Genomic DNA, 18,476 nt, shown 5'->3' with positions numbered 1-18,476 from the left:
TACTTATCCCCTCCCTGTATCCGTGTGTGTGACAGAGTGGGGGAGAGAGGGCAGAGAGAGAGAGTGAGGAAGAGAAGGAAAGACGGAGAAGGAAAGAGAGGAAGAGAAGGAAAGAGAGAGAGGGAGGATGGCAAATGAAAGAAAGTGCAAGGGAGGAAAGGAAGAGGATGAAAGAGTATGAGAGAAGGAAAGAGGAAAGGGGATGGGAAGAGAAAGCAGAGACGGTGTGAATGTGTCGTTGAGCCTGGCTCTCTGGTGATCTGGGTTCGATCCTAACACCCACCACTGTCTGTCTGCGGGATGATTGCACCCTCTCCCTGTGACTGCGTGTGTCTCCTCCGGGTGCCACAGTCTCCTGCCCAGTGGGCTCAAGGGTTTAATGGGCCGCTGTGTATCGGTCCCCAGTGTGTGGGTGAGGGGCAGGAGATGGGGAGGTGGGAGAGTTATAAGAGGATGGGATAGCTGCATAAACCACCGGGACATCCATCCCCTTTCCTTTCCCCTCACCCGCTGACCCCAGCCCAGTCACTCCCCTCACGCCCACCTCTTCCACACCCCTCATCCCTGCTTCACTTCCCTGGGCCTTACACCAGATCAGAACCAAAGCAGGGGGTAGAGTTCAACACTCACTCATCCAACTAGTTTCACTCATCCTGTTGATTTTCACTGTCTAAATAAATTGGAGGAACAGCACTTTATATTTCGCTTGGGCACCTTACAACCTCAATATTGATTTCTCCAACTTCATGTAACTCTTGCATCCCCTCTCTCTCCTTCCCTCCCCCACCCCAGTCCTCGTACTTGTTTCACTGTCGTCCTGTTGAGTTTCACTGACTGTACACCTTTTCTTCATTATCATTGCTTTTTGCTTATCTTCCATTCATTTATCCTAAGCACCAGCTATATCTCTCGTTAACCTTACTTCTGACTCTCAGTCTGAAGGGGCTCAGCCTGAAACTTCACCTATTCCTTTCCTCCAGAGATGCTGGCTGACCTACTGATCCCTGACACATAAAGCTGACCTACCGTTACTCCAGCTTTATGTGTCTCTCTTCAGTTGATAACCGCAACTGCAGTTCCTCCCAGCTCACCCACCCTTCCTCTCTTCCACTCTCATTCCTTGGTGTCACCTTCAAACTAACTGACCAACCTGTCTATGTTTAATAAGAAACTACAGATGCTGGAAAAATCAAAGGTAGACAACAATGCTGGAGAAACTCAGCGGGTGAGGCAGCATCTATGGAGAGAAGGAATCGGCGACGTTTTGGTTCGAGACCCTTCTTCAGACAGAAGAATCATAAGAGGAATTGGTTAAACAACATTTGGAATATTACATGCAGTTCTGTTTGAAGATAGACACAAAAAGCTGGAGTAACTCAGCGGGTCAGGCAGCATCTCAAGGGTTAAAGAACAGGCAACATTTCGTGTCGAGACCCTTCATCAGTCTGAGATGACAAAGGGTCAGTCTAATGAAGGGTCTTGACCTGAACCATCTAGAGCTTTTCTCTCCAGAGATGTTGCCTGACCCGCTGAGTTACTCCAACGGTTTCTGTCTATCTTCGGTGTAAACCAGCATCTGCAGTTCCTTCTTACACATGCACTTCTGGGCGCCCCATTACAGGAAAGATGAGGAAGTTTTGTGGAGAGTGCAGGGGAAGTTTACCGGAATGATGCCTGGATTACGGCGCATTAACTGCAAGGGGAGGTTGGACTGACTTTATAGTCAGAGTCATACAACATGGAAAGAAGTCCTTCAGTCCAATTTGCCCATGCTGACCAAGATGTGCCGTCTCCACTAGTACTGCCCACCTGCATTTGGCTCATATTCCAGATGTATTTTGAAAGCGAGGCATGGTGGTACAGTTGTAGAGTTGCTGCCTTACAGCGGCAGAGACCCAGGTTTGATCCTGACTACAAATGCTGTTTGTAGGTTGTCACTGTGACTGTGGTTTTTTTTCCGGGTGATCTGGTTTTCTCCCCACATTCCTAAGATGTACAGCTTGTAGTTTAATTGGCTTATGGTATATTGGTATATTGTGCATATTGTTGAGGATAGTGCTATTGTACACCGTGATCGCTAGTAGGCTCAGATTCAGTTGGCCAAAATGCCCGTTTCCATAATGCATCTCCAAAGTAAAGCAGTGCATTCCATATACCCACCACCCTCTGTTTGAATAAGGTACCCCTCAGTTTCCCATTCAATCTTTTCTCATCTCACCTTAAACCTTTGTTCTCTGGTTCTTGATTCTCCTACTCTGGGTAAAAGACTAGGCACCTCATGTTCTTTTACATTTCACCCCTTAGCCTCCTGCGCTCCAAGGAATAAAGTCCTAGCCTGCCCAAACCCTCCCGATAGGTCAGGCCATTAATTCCTGCAACATCCTGGTAAATCTTCTTTGCATTATTTGCAGCTTAACAACATCTTTCCTGTTACAGGATGACCAAAAATAAACACAATACCTCTCATGCGATCTCACCAATGTTTTCTACAACTGTAACATAGCATCCCAACTTCTATACTCAACACCCTGAGTAATGAAGGCCTATGACCAAGCCTTCTTGACAACCTATCTACTTGTGACACCATTTCAAGAAACAATGTACCTGTACTCCTAGATCCCTCTGGTCTACAACACTCCCCAGGGCCCTGTCATTCACTGTGTAGATCCTGGCCTGGTTTGACTTCTCAAAATGCACCACTTACACCTATCTGTATTAAACTCCATCAACCATTCCTCAGCCCACTTGTTCAACTGATTAAGATCCCACTGTAATTTTTGATAACCATCTTCACTATCTTCGATGCCACCCACTTTAGTGTCATCTGCAAACATACTAACCATTCTCATACATTCTCATCCAAACCACAAACAGCAATGGGCCCAGATCCGATCCCTGAGGCACACCAGTCCGAAAAACAACCTTCCATCAACTTTTGTTTCCTTCCATGAAACCAATTCCATATCCAGCTCTCCCTGGATCCCATGCGATCTATTCTTCCAGAATAGTCTACCAAGTGGAAACTTATCAAATGCCTTGCTGAGGTCCATATAGACAATGTCTATGGCTTTGCCCTCATCAACCTTTTTCATTGCCTCTTCAATAAACTCAATGAGATTCGTAAGACATGATCTCCCACATACAAAACCACGCTAACTATTTCTCAGTAGCCCCAATCTATCTAAAATGCATGTATATCTTATCCCTCAGAATCTTCTCCAGTAATTTGTCACTCTCCAGCCTTCCAGCATCTCAGTATGATTTGACTGAACAGTACACAAACAAAACATGGTACACGTGACAATAATAAACCAATACCAGGTACTGACCTTGCCCGTCACGATGTGACAGTTTCTCTGAGAACGGCGGTAGTAAACTTGTTGCAGGCAAACAGTGCCGTTAACATCTCCCCGCATGGGTTTACCATAGGTGTATCTGCAAAACATTCACAGCACCGGTCATTGACAGAGAGCCTCTACCCCGTCCCTGTCACACACTCCCGGCATCAGACAGGAGAGAAGCTCCCTCTACCCTGTCCCATCACACGGACAGACAGGAGGAGCTGTTCTGATGGCAGAGGATTTGAAGCAGAATTTCAGAAGGAGAAGTTGGGAGGTCATGTTGCAGTTGTATAAGACAACATTTAAAATATTGCTTAAGAAGAAACTGCAAATGCTTAAAAATCGAAAGTAGACAAAAATGCTGGAGAAACCCAGCGGGTGAGGCAGCATCTATGGAGCGAAGGAAATAGGCAAGGTTTCGGTCCAAACCCTTCTTCAGAATATTTTGTTCAGTTCTGGGCACCATGCTATAGGAAAGGTATTGTCAAGCTTGAAAAGGTTCAGAAAAGATTGATGAGGATGTTGCCAGGACTAGAAGGTGTGAGCTATAGGGAGAGGTTGAGTAGGCTGGGTCTCTATTCCATGGATAAGGGGTGATCTCATAGAGGTGTATAAGATTATGAGATGAATAGATCGGGTAGATGCACAGTCTTTTGCCTAGAGTAGATGAATTGAGGACCAGAGGACATAGGTTCAAGGTGAAGGGGAAAAGATTTAATAGGAATCCGAGGGGTAACTTTTTTACACAAAGGGTGGTGGATATATGGAACAAGCTGTCAGAGGAGGTAGTTGAGGCTGGGACTATCCCATCGTTTAAGAGACAGTTAGACAGATGCATGGATAGGACAGGTTTGGCGGGATATGGACCAAGTGCAGGCAAGTGGGATTAGCATAACCATATAACCATATAACAATTACAGCACGAAACAGGCCATCTCGGCCCTACAAGTCCATGCCGAACAAATTTTTTCCCCTTAGTCCCACCTGCCTTCACTCGTACCATAACCCTCCATTCCCTTCTCATCCATATGCCTATCCAATTTATTTTTAAATGATACCAATGAACCTGCCTCGACCACTTCCACTGGGAGCTCATTCCACACCGCCACCACTCTCTGAATAAAGAAGTTCCCCCTCATATTACCCCTAAACTTCTGTCCCTTAATTCTGAAGTCATGTCCTCTTGTTTGAATCTTCCCTACTCTCAGTGGGAAAAGCTTGCCCACATCAACTCTGTCTATCCCTCTCATCATTTTAAAGACCTCTATCAAGTCCCCCCTTAACCTTCTGCGCTCAGGTCGCCCCTTAACCTTCTGCTCTGTAACTTAGTTGTTGAAACCCAGGCAACAACTAAGCATAGCTGGGACATTGTTGGCCGGTGTGGGTGAGTTGGGCCAAAGGACCTGTTTCCACACTGTATCATTTTTTGACTCCATGAGTCATTATAGAAACATAGAAATTAGGTGCAGGAGTAGGCCATTCGGCCCTTCGAGCCTGCACCGCCATTCAATATGATCATGGCTGATCATCCAACTCAGTTATGGAGGGGGAACAAAGGCAGCGAGAATTTGGAGCTCGGATTATCACCAGACTTCAGAGGCTTTCTTTTAAAAAAGATTTCTTCAATTTGTGAGGAATTTGACTGTGACTCTTTGAGAGTTGTAGGAGTGGCAATAACTGACAGATTGCCAAGAACACTTGGAAAGAGAGGAGCTGAGATTTGGATTGATTTATATTGTGGCTGTTTACATCGAATACCTCCCTCCCATGCCAATTTAACTCGTCCAGGTTAGCTGGTAAAGAGGGGAACTGTATTTTTTTGGTTGCCAGACAAGCTGAAGTGGTTCAAATGGACCTGGGGTCAAAGCCCTTAGAGTTGCAACTTCGACGGGGAAGATCGACTCGTACATTCCTTGTTTAGTCTTTGTTGCTTTTCTGGCATTTGTGGCGCCACCGTTGGTTAGGCCACTCACTATGCAACCCCTCGGTGGTAGGGAGTAGGGTCATGTACGTGTCTGGGTAATGGCGGGAAGGCGGGGTTTAGGGGTGTGCCCTAGTATAAGTAAGGAGCCCCGGGTCAGCCTTCCCCCATTCGCGTGTATGTTGTTCTCTTTAATTCATCAATAAAGATCACTTTGATTCACCACGCGTGGCTTGCTTATTCGCCTGCCATACACTTCTTAATTAGATTGTTCATTAAATGTTGGAATGCACTGTTTACAGCAGCAACAGCAGTAAGATTTTAATCTATTAAGTACCTATAACCTTTATCGTGCCACTCCTCAAAGATGGCAACCACACTGAGCTACGCAGCTACTGAGCCTTGACCCTTGTATGAGTTGATGAAGCAAAAAATGGGGTTAAAACGAAGATACAGAATAATCTGACTTTTGCCTTGAAAGACAGTGGGAAGTCTGTTTTCATGTTAAACGCAGCAGCTCAGGGAAACTCTGCTAGCCCATCCGAGGCTGCCGGTTCCACCTCGGCGGCCCAGGGCGGCACTGCATCCCCACCCGCACGTCCTGTACCTACGGTGATGGATGTTGGTGAAGTACGGTGGGAGGAGGGCAAGGGGGAGGGATGGCAGAAGCAGATGGGGAAGAAGGCGAAGAAGAAGAACAAACACCTTTGGGCGAGTCTCCCCACAGCAGACGAGCCCACGCTCACCCCTGAGCCTACTCAAAGGGTGACTGTTGACCCCGGAGTCAAAAAGCAGGCTGGGAAGGTTCAAAAGATATCCGAGGAGGTCCAGTAGGGAGCGGGGGAGGTTCCAGCAGGGAGTCGGGGAGGTTCAGCAGGGAGTCGGGGAGGTTCAGCGGGGAGTCGGGGAGGTTCAGCAGGGAGCCGGGATGGTCCAGCAGGGAGCCGGGGAGGTCCAGCAGGGAGTCGGGATGGTTCAGCAGGGAGCCGAGGAGGTCCAGCAGGGTGAGTCGGGGAGGTTCAGCAGGGAGTCGAGGAGGTCCAGCAGGGAGTCTTGGGGAGGTCCAGCAAAAAATGGAGTTAAAACGAGGTCCAGCAGGGGGAGGTCCAGCAGGGAGCTGGTCTGGTCCAGCAGGGAGTCAGGGAAGGTCCAGCAGGGAGTCGGGAGGTCCAGCAGGGAGTCGGGAAGGTCCCCAGCAGGGAGTCCAGGGGAGGGTGAAGTAGGTGCAGGGAGCGGGAGGTCCAGGGGAGCTCCCAGCAGGAAGTCGGGGAGGTCCAGCAGGAAGGTCCAGCAGGGAGCCTCGGGGTGATGGTCCAGCAGGGTCAAAAAAGCAGTCCAGCAGGGAGCCGGGGAGGTCCAGTAGGGAGTCGGGATGGTCCAGCAGGGAGCTGGGGATGGTTCCAGCAGGGAGTCGGGATGGTCCAGCAGGGAGTCGGGGAGGTCCAGCAGGGAGCCGGGAAGGTTCAGCAGGGAGCCGGGAAGGTCCAGCAGGGAGCCGGGAAGGCAGGGAGCCCAGCAGGGAGCCGGGGAAGTCCAGCAGGGAGTCGGGATGGTTCAGCAGGGAGTCGGGATGGTCCAGCAGGGAGCCGGGATGGTTCAGCAGGGAGTCGGGAAGGTCCAGCAGGGAGTCGGGATGGTCCAGCAGGGAGTCGGGATGGTTCGGCAGGGAGCCGGGGAGGTCCAGCAGGGAGCTGGAGAGGCTGAACAAGGAGCTGAAGAACAGGAAGCTGGTGGTGTGGAGGCAGAGGACTCTTCCTTTATTGAGGTCACCGTACTGCTGCACATCAGTGGGACGAAGAGAAGGCGCGAATCCTCTGCAGGAGAGATCGGCCCGGAGGCCAAGGTCCAGGGGCAACCTGAGTGGCGACCTTCAACCTCTGTCAATGCTGGGGATTCAGGGCGTGTGTCCTCTGGGCTGCAGGAAGTTCCCTCAGTTCAGTGGCCTTCTGGGGGAATCATCTCACCAACTGTTGGGGTTGGTTCCCCTGGGAAAGTGTCCCCTGGGTCGGAGGACGAGCAGAGACAGCCCGAAGGGGGAGACTGGGGAGCAGGGTCAGGTGCCTAGCCTGTGCTTCTGATCAGGGCTGCAGGTGTAGTTGAGGGGTGCGCTGCCCCACCGACTGAGGGAGTAGGGGAGACTCCAGAAACAGCGGCTCCTTCAGTGGTCCATAGTGAGGTTACCTCCCTGGAGGCAGAGGCTCTCTGGGTGATGCTGATGGAACGGGTACCCTGGGTGCGGAGGTGAATGGGGCTGTTTTGGGTAGTGTCCCTCAATCGGATACTGGGCGTGCCTGCCTGCGCACCGCGGGCCCAGGGGCGACGTCACCTGTTTTTTCTGTCCCAAACCCAGTTGTAGTGGGTAGTGAGAGAGCAGGAGCATGGCCATTCACTGGCCAGCTCATTGCTGTCAGAAGTTTCAAAACCCTCCCTCAACACTGATCTTGGGGGTAGAATTGTGTCGGAGGAGGGTGCGTGTAATGCAGTCAATTTGCGCACTGGAGCCGAGCTAACTGGCAGCCAGCTGCAGCCCTCCGAACTCAGACAAAGACCTTGAGTGCAGTGAGGGAGATGATGTTAGTTCTGGGAGAAAAGAAGCACTGGGTTTCCGCACCGGTCCTGAGTCTCCATTTGAGGAGGGCGGCCAGTCCTTGGTATGTGTGTGTACCCAGGTGGTGGTTCTCCATCTCAGGACCCTGCAGAGGTACGTTTACACAAAGCACCCTCCTAGGTGGCAGATTCTGATCACATATTTTTTACGCCAAGGCCGTTGCCTAGAGGGGGGTTCGCGGCTCCCGGTGGTGGGAATCAGTCAACACGCCACATGGGATCTGCCCAGCTTCTACCGTGATGTTTTACGAGTTAGGAATCTGATCACTAGGGGGAGGGGAGTGTTGTAACTGCGAGGGTGACCGGTCCTCACCCTGTTATGGTGGGTGTCGAGGAGAGGTGCGTGCTCGGGACGATTCCAACCGAGCTTATTCCCGAACCGACGGAATTACTCATTGGGCCCAGGACCCGGAATCTTTCCCGGGAGCCGGCCATACACAACATGAGCCGCCTTTCCGGGATGCCCAGCGTGCCGTTCCATGAAGCGGAGAGACGCTTACTGTACAGGTTGCTCCTGCACACTCTACACTTCCTCACCCTCGTCGTCCATCCAGACATGCCTTGGCGGTCCGTGTTACCACGTGACGGCGGGATCGGTCCCCAGTGAAGTTCTCTTTATAAGGGAGTCCACCCCCTTTACATTGAAGTCCAGGTGTTGAGAGTGTTGCACAAGAGGCGTGGTCTGTAATAAATATTTAAGTTGGTACACGGACTCACCAACCACCCATAACTTCTGTGGCGAGGAAGAGATCGTATTCCACATCCGTATGGGGTGTGAGAGGTTGCAGCCCCTGTATGAGTATTTGAAGGGGCTGCTCTTCAAGATTTGGTTGCATTTTAGTCCCACGATTCTGGTATTTGGGCACAAGGCCCAGTAGGGAGGGTCGATCGGGAGGGTCTTCTGAGCCTGGCCAAGATGGCCATTCGTGGATCCAGGCAGTGGGTGGTCGATGATCACACTAGAGTCAGCTGTATACCCCTCTTCTGGGCCTACGTCTGTGCTCACGTGTCCCTGGTGAGGGAACCATGGAGACTCTAGATGCCTTCCATGAATGCTGGTCGCCGCAGAGGGTCGAGTGCTTTGTAGATACAGAAGCCACTATTGTATTATAATGATTGCCTGATGCAATGTGACATTTGAACATTTTTGCACCTTCTGATACACTGCAAAATGCAATTATTGAATAAACTCCTTGGAAGAAAAAAGAGTGAAGCTCCCTCTGCATGGTCCGATCACACACTCCCGTGATCTGACACAGAGTTAGTCTCCCTCCGCAATGTCCCCTCACACACCTGAGCTGACTAAGTTGGGGCTCAGAATTGAAAGCAGACGCCTGTTTACCTGCCACACACTTTGATGGGAATTGTTGTGTCTAGGATGGTGATTTGTTCGGGAAGATGAACCTTCAGTTCAAACTTGGGCAGCACTGCAAAACAGAGGGAGAAGGTCAGTGAAGCTGCATCCCCTCCCCAACACGGTTCCCCACCCACCACCCTCACAATCCCTGCAAACTCCTCCCTCCCGTCCTGCCTCCCTCCCTCCGGTTTCAGCTCCCCGACACCCATCCACTCCTCCTCCAGAGACCCTTCAATGGCCCACGTCCCAAACTCTGCCCCTGCTCCTCATCCCACCTGGGAACTCTGTCCGCCTGTCCCAAACTCCCCTCCTGGGACACGGACAAGGAGGAGGTTTCTCAGTCAGATCAGATCCCGGTAACCTTTGACTTGACTATAGGCAGCTGGGATCAAGCATCCTTTATCTTCTCACGCCTCCGAAATATCCACCGGCTTCACCTCCTCCAGGGAGAAGGCACCAGGGCTTCATGGGAAGAGATCTCCCCCCTTCCCATTGGCCCCCCATCTCACACGGGACGTCCCGTGTTTTCAATGGAGCCCCTCGCTCGAGGCTACCCCAGGAAAGAGAGCCTCCTTCCTCCTTCTCTTCCCTCGGGATATCAGAGGCAGGTCGAGAGATTCAAGCTCCTGGCCGGAAATATGTTCAACAATCTATCCTGTACTAACCACATCAACGCTCTGGCCAAGAAAGAAGACCAACACCTCGACTTCCTCAAAACACTTAGGAATTTCAGCAGGTCTCCAAACCCCTTCTCAACAGAAACACAAATTGGAAACACAACAGTATCTCATATTTCACTTGGGCAGATTACAGATTTGTGATTTATCTAACCAAGTAATCCCGGCATTCCCTCTCCCTCTATCCCTCCCCCACCCAGAATAAAGATAAGAATTTATACACAGTTCATACGGTCTGTGCTTTGTTCGCTTTTTCTTTTTCGCGAATCTCCTTTGAGAAATCCCATGATTCCTTGCATTTTTCAGAATACTGAACTCGCTTAATGAGTCATGAAAAAGGAGACTTGGGACAGGTATAAGCAGCTGGGATCGTGTGTCCTTGCAGGAATTTCTAGAACTGAGGAGCATAGTTAAGGCAATTAGGACAAAGAGAAGGTAGGAAAGAGTGGCAGATAATATTAAGGAATATTCAAGGAGATTTTATGTACATTAAGAGAAGGACATGAAGGCTGGGGAACTTGGGACAGTTAATGGAAGTTGCTTGACAGCAGTCAAAGTTACAAAGTTTGCAACTTTGTCAGTACCAGAAACGTGGCGACCCTTTGTGTACTGCCTAGGAAGGTGAAGCCAGAGTATGATTTTATCGGGTTGTATGTAAAACAAAGAATTTTGCTGTATCGAGGTACATGTCAAAATAAAGTATCACTGAATCATTGACTCATTGTATTACGGTCGAGGAGGTGCTGAATGTCATAAGGCCTTTGAAGGTGGTTAAGGGCACTGTGTTCCAAGGACACTGAAAAGCTAGTGAAGAAAAATGCAAGAGATGTGGCAAAGATATATGAATCATCGTTAGATAGGGGTAGGTGTCAGCAGGTGGGTAATTTTGTGCCTTTGTTAAGCAGGGTTGCAAGGAAAAGCCTTAGAATGCCAGGGAAAGCCAGTGAGCATAATGTTTGTGAAAGGTAGGCAAATTACTGGAGAGACTTCAGAGGTTTTTTAATTAAGTCAAGAGTCAAGAGTGTTTTATTGTCATATGTCTCGGAAAGGACAATGAAATTCTTACTTGCTGCAGCACAACAGAATATGTGAAAATGTGCTGTCTTGTGCTGTCTTGTTTACGCTGCTAGAGGAAGGATATTGTTAAACTGGAAACACCCAGTGAAGATTTACGAGGATGTTGCCAGGTCTGGAAGACCTGAGCTGTAGGGAGAGGTTGAGCAGGCTAGGACTTTATTCATTTGAGTGCAGGAGGTTGAAGGGTGATCTAGAATTACACCTCTATAAAGACCATGAGCGGACACTGAACACAATGTTCCAAATCATGGTTAAGGCAGATGAAATCAGGGCATCGATAACTATGTACGACTGGGACGTTGTAGCTATTATGGAAACTTGGTAAAACCAATCCTTTGGCCCAACTTGCCCACATTGGCCAACATGTCCCAGCTACACTAGTCCCAACTGCCTGCTTTTGGTCCAGATCCCTCCAAACCTGTCTTATCCATGTACTTGTCTAACAGTTTCTTAAACATTGGGATAGTCCCAGCATCAACTACCTCCTCTGCAGCTTGTTCCATACACCCACCATCCTTTGTGTGAAAAGGTTACCCCTCAGATTCCTATTAAATCTTCACCTAAAACCTATGTCCTTTTGTACACGATTCACCTGCTCTGGGCATGAGACTCTGATCTATTCCTCTCAAGATTTTATACACCTCTATAAGATCACCCCTCATCCTCAAAATAAGTACTTATGTTTGAGTAAGGGTGGGGGAGACAGCCTACCTAGGGGCAGCGACAGCGGCCGGGCCTCTGGCACAAAGACCGGTTCTGTTGCTCGGAAGGGTAAGGAAAAGAAGAGGAGGGCAATTGTAATAGGGGACTCTATAGTCAGGGGGTCGGATAGGCGATTCTGTGGACGCAGACAGGAGTCCCGGATGGCAGTTTGCCTCCCTGGTGCCAGGGTCAGGGATGTGTCTGAACGTGTCCAAGAAATCCTGAAATGGGAGGGAGAGGAGCCTGAGGTTGTGGTGCATATAGGTACCAACGACATAGGTAAAAAAAGAGAAGAGGTCCTGAAAGAAGAATTTAGGGAGTTAGGTAGAGAGTTAAGGAGATGGCCTGCAAAGGTAACAATCTCAGGATTACTGCCTGTGCCACGCGACAGTGAGAGTAGGAATGGAGCGAGGTGGAGGATAAATGCGTGGATGAGGGACTGGTGCAGTGGGTATGGATTCAAGTTTCTGGATCATTGGGACCTCTTTTGGGGAAGGTGCGACCTGTACAGAAAGGGACGGGTTGCACTTGAACTCGAGGGGGACCAATATCCTGGCGGGGAGATTTGCAAAGGCTACTGGCGAGACTTTAAACTAGTATGGTTGGGGGGAGGGACTCAAATTGGGAAAGCTAGCAGTCAGTGTGTGAGGCAGGAGGCAGAGAATGGTAGCACTCTGACCCAACATGTAGGGGAGAGAGAAGAAAAATATAATAAACAGAGAATAAGAGAGGGTGGGTTTCTTAAATGTGTATATTTTAATGCTAGGAGAATTGTAAGAAAGGTGGATGAACTTAGAGCCTGGATTGACACCTGGAAGTATGATGTTGTGGTGATCAGTGAAACATGGTTGCAGGAGGGCTGTGATTGGAAACTAAATATTCCAGGATTTCGTTGCTTCAGGTGTGATAGATTTGGAAGGGCAAGAGGTGGAGGTGTTGCATTGCTTATCAGGGAAGATATTAAAGCAGTGCTTTGGCAGGATAGATTAGAGGGCTCGTCAAATGGGAAAGGGGTAGCAACACTTATAGGGGTGTATTATAGACCGCCAAATGGGGAGCGAGAATTGGAAGATCAAATATGTAAGGAGATTGCAGATATTAGTAGTAAGCACAAGGAAGTGATTGGGGGAGATTTCAATTTTGCGCACATAGACTGGGAAACACATTCTGTAAATGGGCTGGATGGGTTGGAGTTTGTAAAATGTGTGCAGGATAGTTTTTTTCAGCAATACATAGAAGTACCTACTAGAGGAGGGGCAATGCTGGACCTCCTGTTAGGAAATGAGACGGGTCAGGTGGCAGAGGTATGCGTTGGGGAGCAGTTCGGGTCCAGTGATCACAATACCATTAGTTTCAATATAATTATGGAGAGGGTCAGAACTGGACCAAGGGTTGAGATTTTTGATTGGAGAAAGGCTAACTTTGAGGAGATGCGAAAGGATTTAAAAGGAGTAAATTGGGACAGTGTGTTTTATGGGAAAGATGTGGAAGAGAAATGGAGGACATTTAAAGGTGAAATGTTAAGAGTACAGAAGCTTTATGTCCCTGTTCGGTTCAAAGGAAATAGTAAAAATTGGAAAGAGCCCTGGTTTTCAAGGGAAATTGGACACTTGGTTCGGAAAAAGAGAGAGATCTACAATAATTATAGGCAGCATGAAGTAAATGAGGTGCTGGAGGAGTATAAAGAATGTAAAAAGAATCTTAAGAAAGAAATTAGAAAAGCTAAAAGAAGATATGAAGTTGCTTTGGCAAGTAAGGTGAAAGTAAATCCAAAGGGTTTATACAGCTATATTAATAGCAAAAGGATAACGAGGGATAAAATTGGTCCATTAGAGAGTCAGAGTGGACAGCTATCTGCAGAGCCAAAAGAGATGGGGGAGATATCGAACAATTTATTTTCTTCGGTATTCACCAAGGAGAAGGATATTGAATTATGTGAGGCAAGGGAAACAAGTAGAGTAGCTATGGAAACTATGAGATTCAAAGAAGAGGAAGTACTGACACTTTTGAGAAAATATAAAAGTGGATAAGTCTCCAGGTCCGGACAGGATATTCCCTAGGACATTGAGGGAAGTTAGTGTAGAAATAGCAGGGGCTATGACAGAAATATTTCAAATGTCATTAGAAACAGGAATAGTGCTGGAGGATTGGCGTACTGCGCATGTTGTTCCATTGTTTAAAAGGGGTCTAAGAGTAAACCTAGCAATTATAGACCTGTTAGTTTGACGTCAGTGGTGGGCAAATTAATGGAAAGGATACTTAGAGATAATATATATAAGCATCTGGATAAACAGGGTCTGATTAGGAACAGTCAACATGGATTTGTGCCTGGAAGATCATATTTGACTAATCTTCTTGAATTTTTTTGAAGAGGTTACTTGGGAAATTGATGAGGGTAAAGCAGTGGATGTTGTATATATGGACTTCAGTAAGGCCTTTGACAAGGTTCCTCACGGAAGGTTGGTTAAGAAGGTTCAATTGTTGGGTATTAATTGTGGAGTAGCAAGATGGATTCAACAGTGGCTGAAGGTGAGATACCAGAGGGTAATGGTGGATGGTTGTTTGTCAGGTTGGAGGCCAGTGACTAGTGGGGTGCCACAGGGATCTGTGTTGGGTCCACTGTTGTTTGTCATGTACATCAATGATCTGGATGATGGTGTGGCAAATTGGATTAGTAAGTATGCAGATGATACTAAGATAGGTGGGGTTGTGGATAATGAAGTAGATTTTCAAAGTCTACAGAGAGATTTATGCCAGTTGGAAGAGTGGGTTAAAAGATGGCAGACGGAGTTTAATGCTGATAAGTGTGAGGTGCTACATCTTGGCAGGATAAATCAAAATAGGACGTACATGGTAAATGGTAGGGAATTGAAGAATGCAGGTGAACAGAGGGATCTGGGAATAACTGTGCACAGTTCCCTGAAAGTGGAATCTCATGTAGATAGGGTGGTAAAGAAAGCTTTTGGTGTGCTGGCCTTTATAAATCAGAGCATTGAGTATAGAAGTTGGGATGTAATGTTAAAATTGGTGAGGCCAATTCTGGAGTATGGTGTACAATTTTGGTTGCCTAATTATAGAAAGTATGTCAACAAAATAGAGAGAGTAGAGGAGATTTACTAGAATGTTGCCTGGGTTTCAGCAACTAAGTTCTTTGGCTAAGGCTTTATTCTTTGGAGCGCAGAAGGTTAAGGGGGGAATTGATAGAGGTCTTTAAAATGATGAGAGGGATAGACAGAGTTGACGTGGAAAAGCTTTTCCCACTGAGAGTAGGGAAGATTCAAACAAGGGGACATGACTTAAGTATTAAGGGACAGAAGTTTAGGGGTAACATGAGGGGGAACCTCTTTACTCAGAGAGTGGTGGCTGTGTGGAATGAGCTTCCAGTGAATGTGGTGGAGGCAGGTTCGTCTTTATCATTTAAAAATAAATTGGATAGTTATATGGACGGGAAAGGAATGGAGGGTTATGGTCTGAGCGCAGGTGTATGGGACTAGGGGAGAATACGTGTTCGGCACGGACTAGAAGAGTCGAGATGGCCTGTTTCCGTGCTGTAATTGTTATATGGTTATCCTCCTGTACTTCAAGAAAAAGAGTCCCACCCTATTCAACCTCTCCCTATCGCTCAGACCATCGAATCCTGGCAATATTCTCGTAAATGTTTCATGTATTTTGTGCTTTTATGACTGTTGGCAGATCAATTTCCCTCCTGGGATAAATAAAGTTTTATCGTATCGTAAATCTTCTCTGCACACTTCCTAGCTTGACAATGTCTTTCCTATAACACGGTGCCCAGAACTGCTAACCCTGCCATGCATGTTCTCATCCAAATCATTGATGTAGATGACAAACAGTAATGGACCCAGCACCGAACCCCGAGACACACCACTAGTCACAGGCCTCCAGTTCGAGAAGCAACCTTCCACTATCACCCTATGCTTCCTTCCACGAAGCCAATTTTCTATCCATTCTGCTATCCCTCCTTGAACCCCTTGCGGTTTAACCTTCCAGAGCAGCCTATCATGTGGAACCTTGTTGAATGCGTGACTGAAGTCCATATATACCACATCTACAACTTTGTCCTCATTGACCTTTTTGATCACATCTTCAAATCAATCAGATTTGTGAGACACGACCTCCCACGTACAAAACTATGCTGACTAAATCCTTCGCTCAGAATACTCTCCTGTAACTTTCAGATGTTAATCTCACTGGCCTATAGATCCCAGCATTTTCCCTGCAGCCCTCCAGTCTTCCAGCACCTCTCCTGTATTTAAAGACGACTCATAAATTTCAACCAGGGCTCCCACAATTTCCTCTCTAGTTTCCCGCAATGTCCTCGGATATATCTGATCAGGCCCTGGAGATTTGTCTACCTTCCATCATGATAGTAAAAGGATTTTCATAGCAAAAGGGTTTGAGATTTGAGTATAAGAGCAGGGAGGTTCTACTGCAGTTGTACAGGGTCTTGGTGAGACCACACCAAGTATATTGTGTATAGTTTTGGTCTCCTAATCTGAGGAAGGACATTCTTGCCAAAGAGGGAGTACAGAGAAGGTTCACCAGACTATTTCCTGGGATGTCAGGACTTCCATATGAAGAAAGACTGGATAGACTCGGCTTGTACTTGCTAGAATTTAGAAGATTGAGGGGGGCTCTTTTATAAACTTACAAAATTCTTAAGGGGTTCAACACGCTAGTTGCAGGAAGATTGTTCATTAGATGCAGGAATTCTTTGCCACAGTAGGCTGTGGAGGCTAAGGCCGGATATTTTCAAGGCAGTGATTGATAGATTCTTCATTAGTACGGGTATCCAGGGTTATGGGGAGAACGCAGGAGAATGGGGTGAAGAGGGAAAGATAGATAAGCCATGATTGAATCGTAGAGTAGACTTGATGGGTGCAATGGCCTAATTCTGCTATCACATAGATACATGGAAAATAGGTGCAGGAGTAGACCATTCGGCCCTTCGAGCCAATGTGATCATGGATGATCATCCACAATCAGTATCCCATTAGCTCTATCTAATTCTCTTTTGAATGCATCCAGTGAATCTGCCTCAACTACCTTCTGAGGCAGATAATTCCACAAATTCACAATTTTCCTCATCTCAGTTCTAAATGGCCTACCCCTTATTCTTAAACTGTGGCCCCTGGTTCTGGACTCCCTCAACATCGGGAACATGTTTCCTGCATCTAGCGTGTCCAATCCCTTAATAATTTTATATGTTTCTATCAGATTCCCTCCCATCCTTCTAAATTCCAGTGAATACAAGGCCAGTCGTTCAATTCTTTCATCATATGACAGTGCCACCATCCTGGGAATTAACCTGGTGAACCTACACTGCACACCATCAATAGCAATAATTTCTTCAAATTAGGAGACCTAAACTGCACTTATGAACTTATGACCTTTGGTCATCATCAGTCAGGGCATTGAGCGTAGAAGTTGAAAAGTTAGAGAGGAGAGGAGGGAGTTGGCAGGGAGGGTGCAGGGAGCAGTGAGAGAGGAGCATGTGCCCGGACCCTGGTGATGAACAGTAACAGTCCGGTCCAATCCAAACGTCCTGCCATTGATCCTACTGCTGCTTCCCTGTACCGGCAGAATGCAGGGATATGCGGAGGGGGTGAATGGGGAGAGGGAGATGTCTCGATCCCGTGGCCGGTATTACTCACCGTATTCCTCCACGGAGAAGCTGTGGGTCACTTTCTCGCTGGACGTCTGCACTTGGATCGTGTACGAGCCCATCGGGGAGTCGGGAATCAGGTCGAAACTGAGATCCACGATACCCTGCCTGCCCTCCACGCCCAGCCACTGGCCAATCCGATACTGCCCAATGTCCTGAGGATCACAACATCTCCAGCAGTTCACTACCCCTCTCTTTGTCTCTCCCTCATCACTCACTATCCTTCCCATCTCTCTCTCTCTCCCGCTCATCACTGCCTATTCTCCCTCTCTCCTCCGCTTCTCCCTCCCGCCTTCTAACCCCTTCCGTTCCCTCTCACTCTCTCGGCTTCTATTTCTCCTATTCTCTCTTTCAACGCCTCCTTCTGCGTATCTCTCTCTCTTAAGGGCATGTCCCACCAGCATGTGATTGCCTGCGTCTAACGTGACCAAACGTGGTCGCTTGAGGCGTATGGCCCCGCGTGGCCGGTCCCGACATCGCACGGGCTCCAAAAATCTTGCACTGTCTGAAAATTCAGCGCGCCAACAGCCTATCGGCCCGCAGGCGCATTGGGGGCGTACGCAGCGTTTCGACGGGCGTACGCAGCGTCTTGACGACGTACGCAGCGTCTTGACGACGTACGCAGCGTCTTGACAGCGTATATGGCAAAGCGCATGGTGTTGCGCGATGACGTCACCGCCCGGCTTGCCATTGCATGATGACGTCAGCTCCCGACGCCGTACGCGTCCAAATTCAGTCGTTCTGCCTCCTGCCCAGCTGATTGGTGAGTATGATGTCAGGACCAGCCCAGCCCCAGTCCAACTCCATGCGCCTCTGCGGTTCGAAGTGGGACTGGCCCCTCAAGGCCGTACGCCTCAAGCGACCACGTTTGGTCGCGCTAGATGCATGCAATCACATGCTGGTGGGACAGGCCCTTTAATCTCACTCCTGCTTGTAACTATCCTTCACCACCCCTCCCACAGCGCAGCGCTCCTTCACCACCCAGCGCTCCTTCACCACCCCTCCCACACGCAGCGCTCCTTCACCACCCCTCCCACAGCGCAGCGCTCCTTCACCGCCCCTCCCACAGTGTGGCGCTCAGTACCGCACTATCTGCCCAGGGGCCAACATG

The 18,476-nt window shown here is 48.4% G+C and overlaps 1 protein-coding gene across 1 annotated transcript in view; it reads right to left on the bottom strand.

Annotated features, from left to right (window-relative positions):
* Positions 1-18,476, bottom strand: part of LOC129694693 (murinoglobulin-2-like) — a 116,347-nt gene that overhangs the window by 77,380 nt on the left and 20,491 nt on the right. Inside the window, 3 exon segments of the mRNA XM_055631433.1 lie at positions 3,330-3,435; positions 9,212-9,296; positions 17,355-17,520. Of these exon segments, the coding sequence (XP_055487408.1) occupies positions 3,330-3,435; positions 9,212-9,296; positions 17,355-17,520 (357 nt within the window).

Source organism: Leucoraja erinacea, unplaced genomic scaffold (genome assembly GCF_028641065.1).
Source record: "Leucoraja erinacea ecotype New England unplaced genomic scaffold, Leri_hhj_1 Leri_75S, whole genome shotgun sequence".
Classification (NCBI taxonomy): domain Eukaryota; kingdom Metazoa; phylum Chordata; class Chondrichthyes; order Rajiformes; family Rajidae; genus Leucoraja; species Leucoraja erinaceus.
This window is presented reverse-complemented; position numbering and strand designations above follow the sequence as displayed.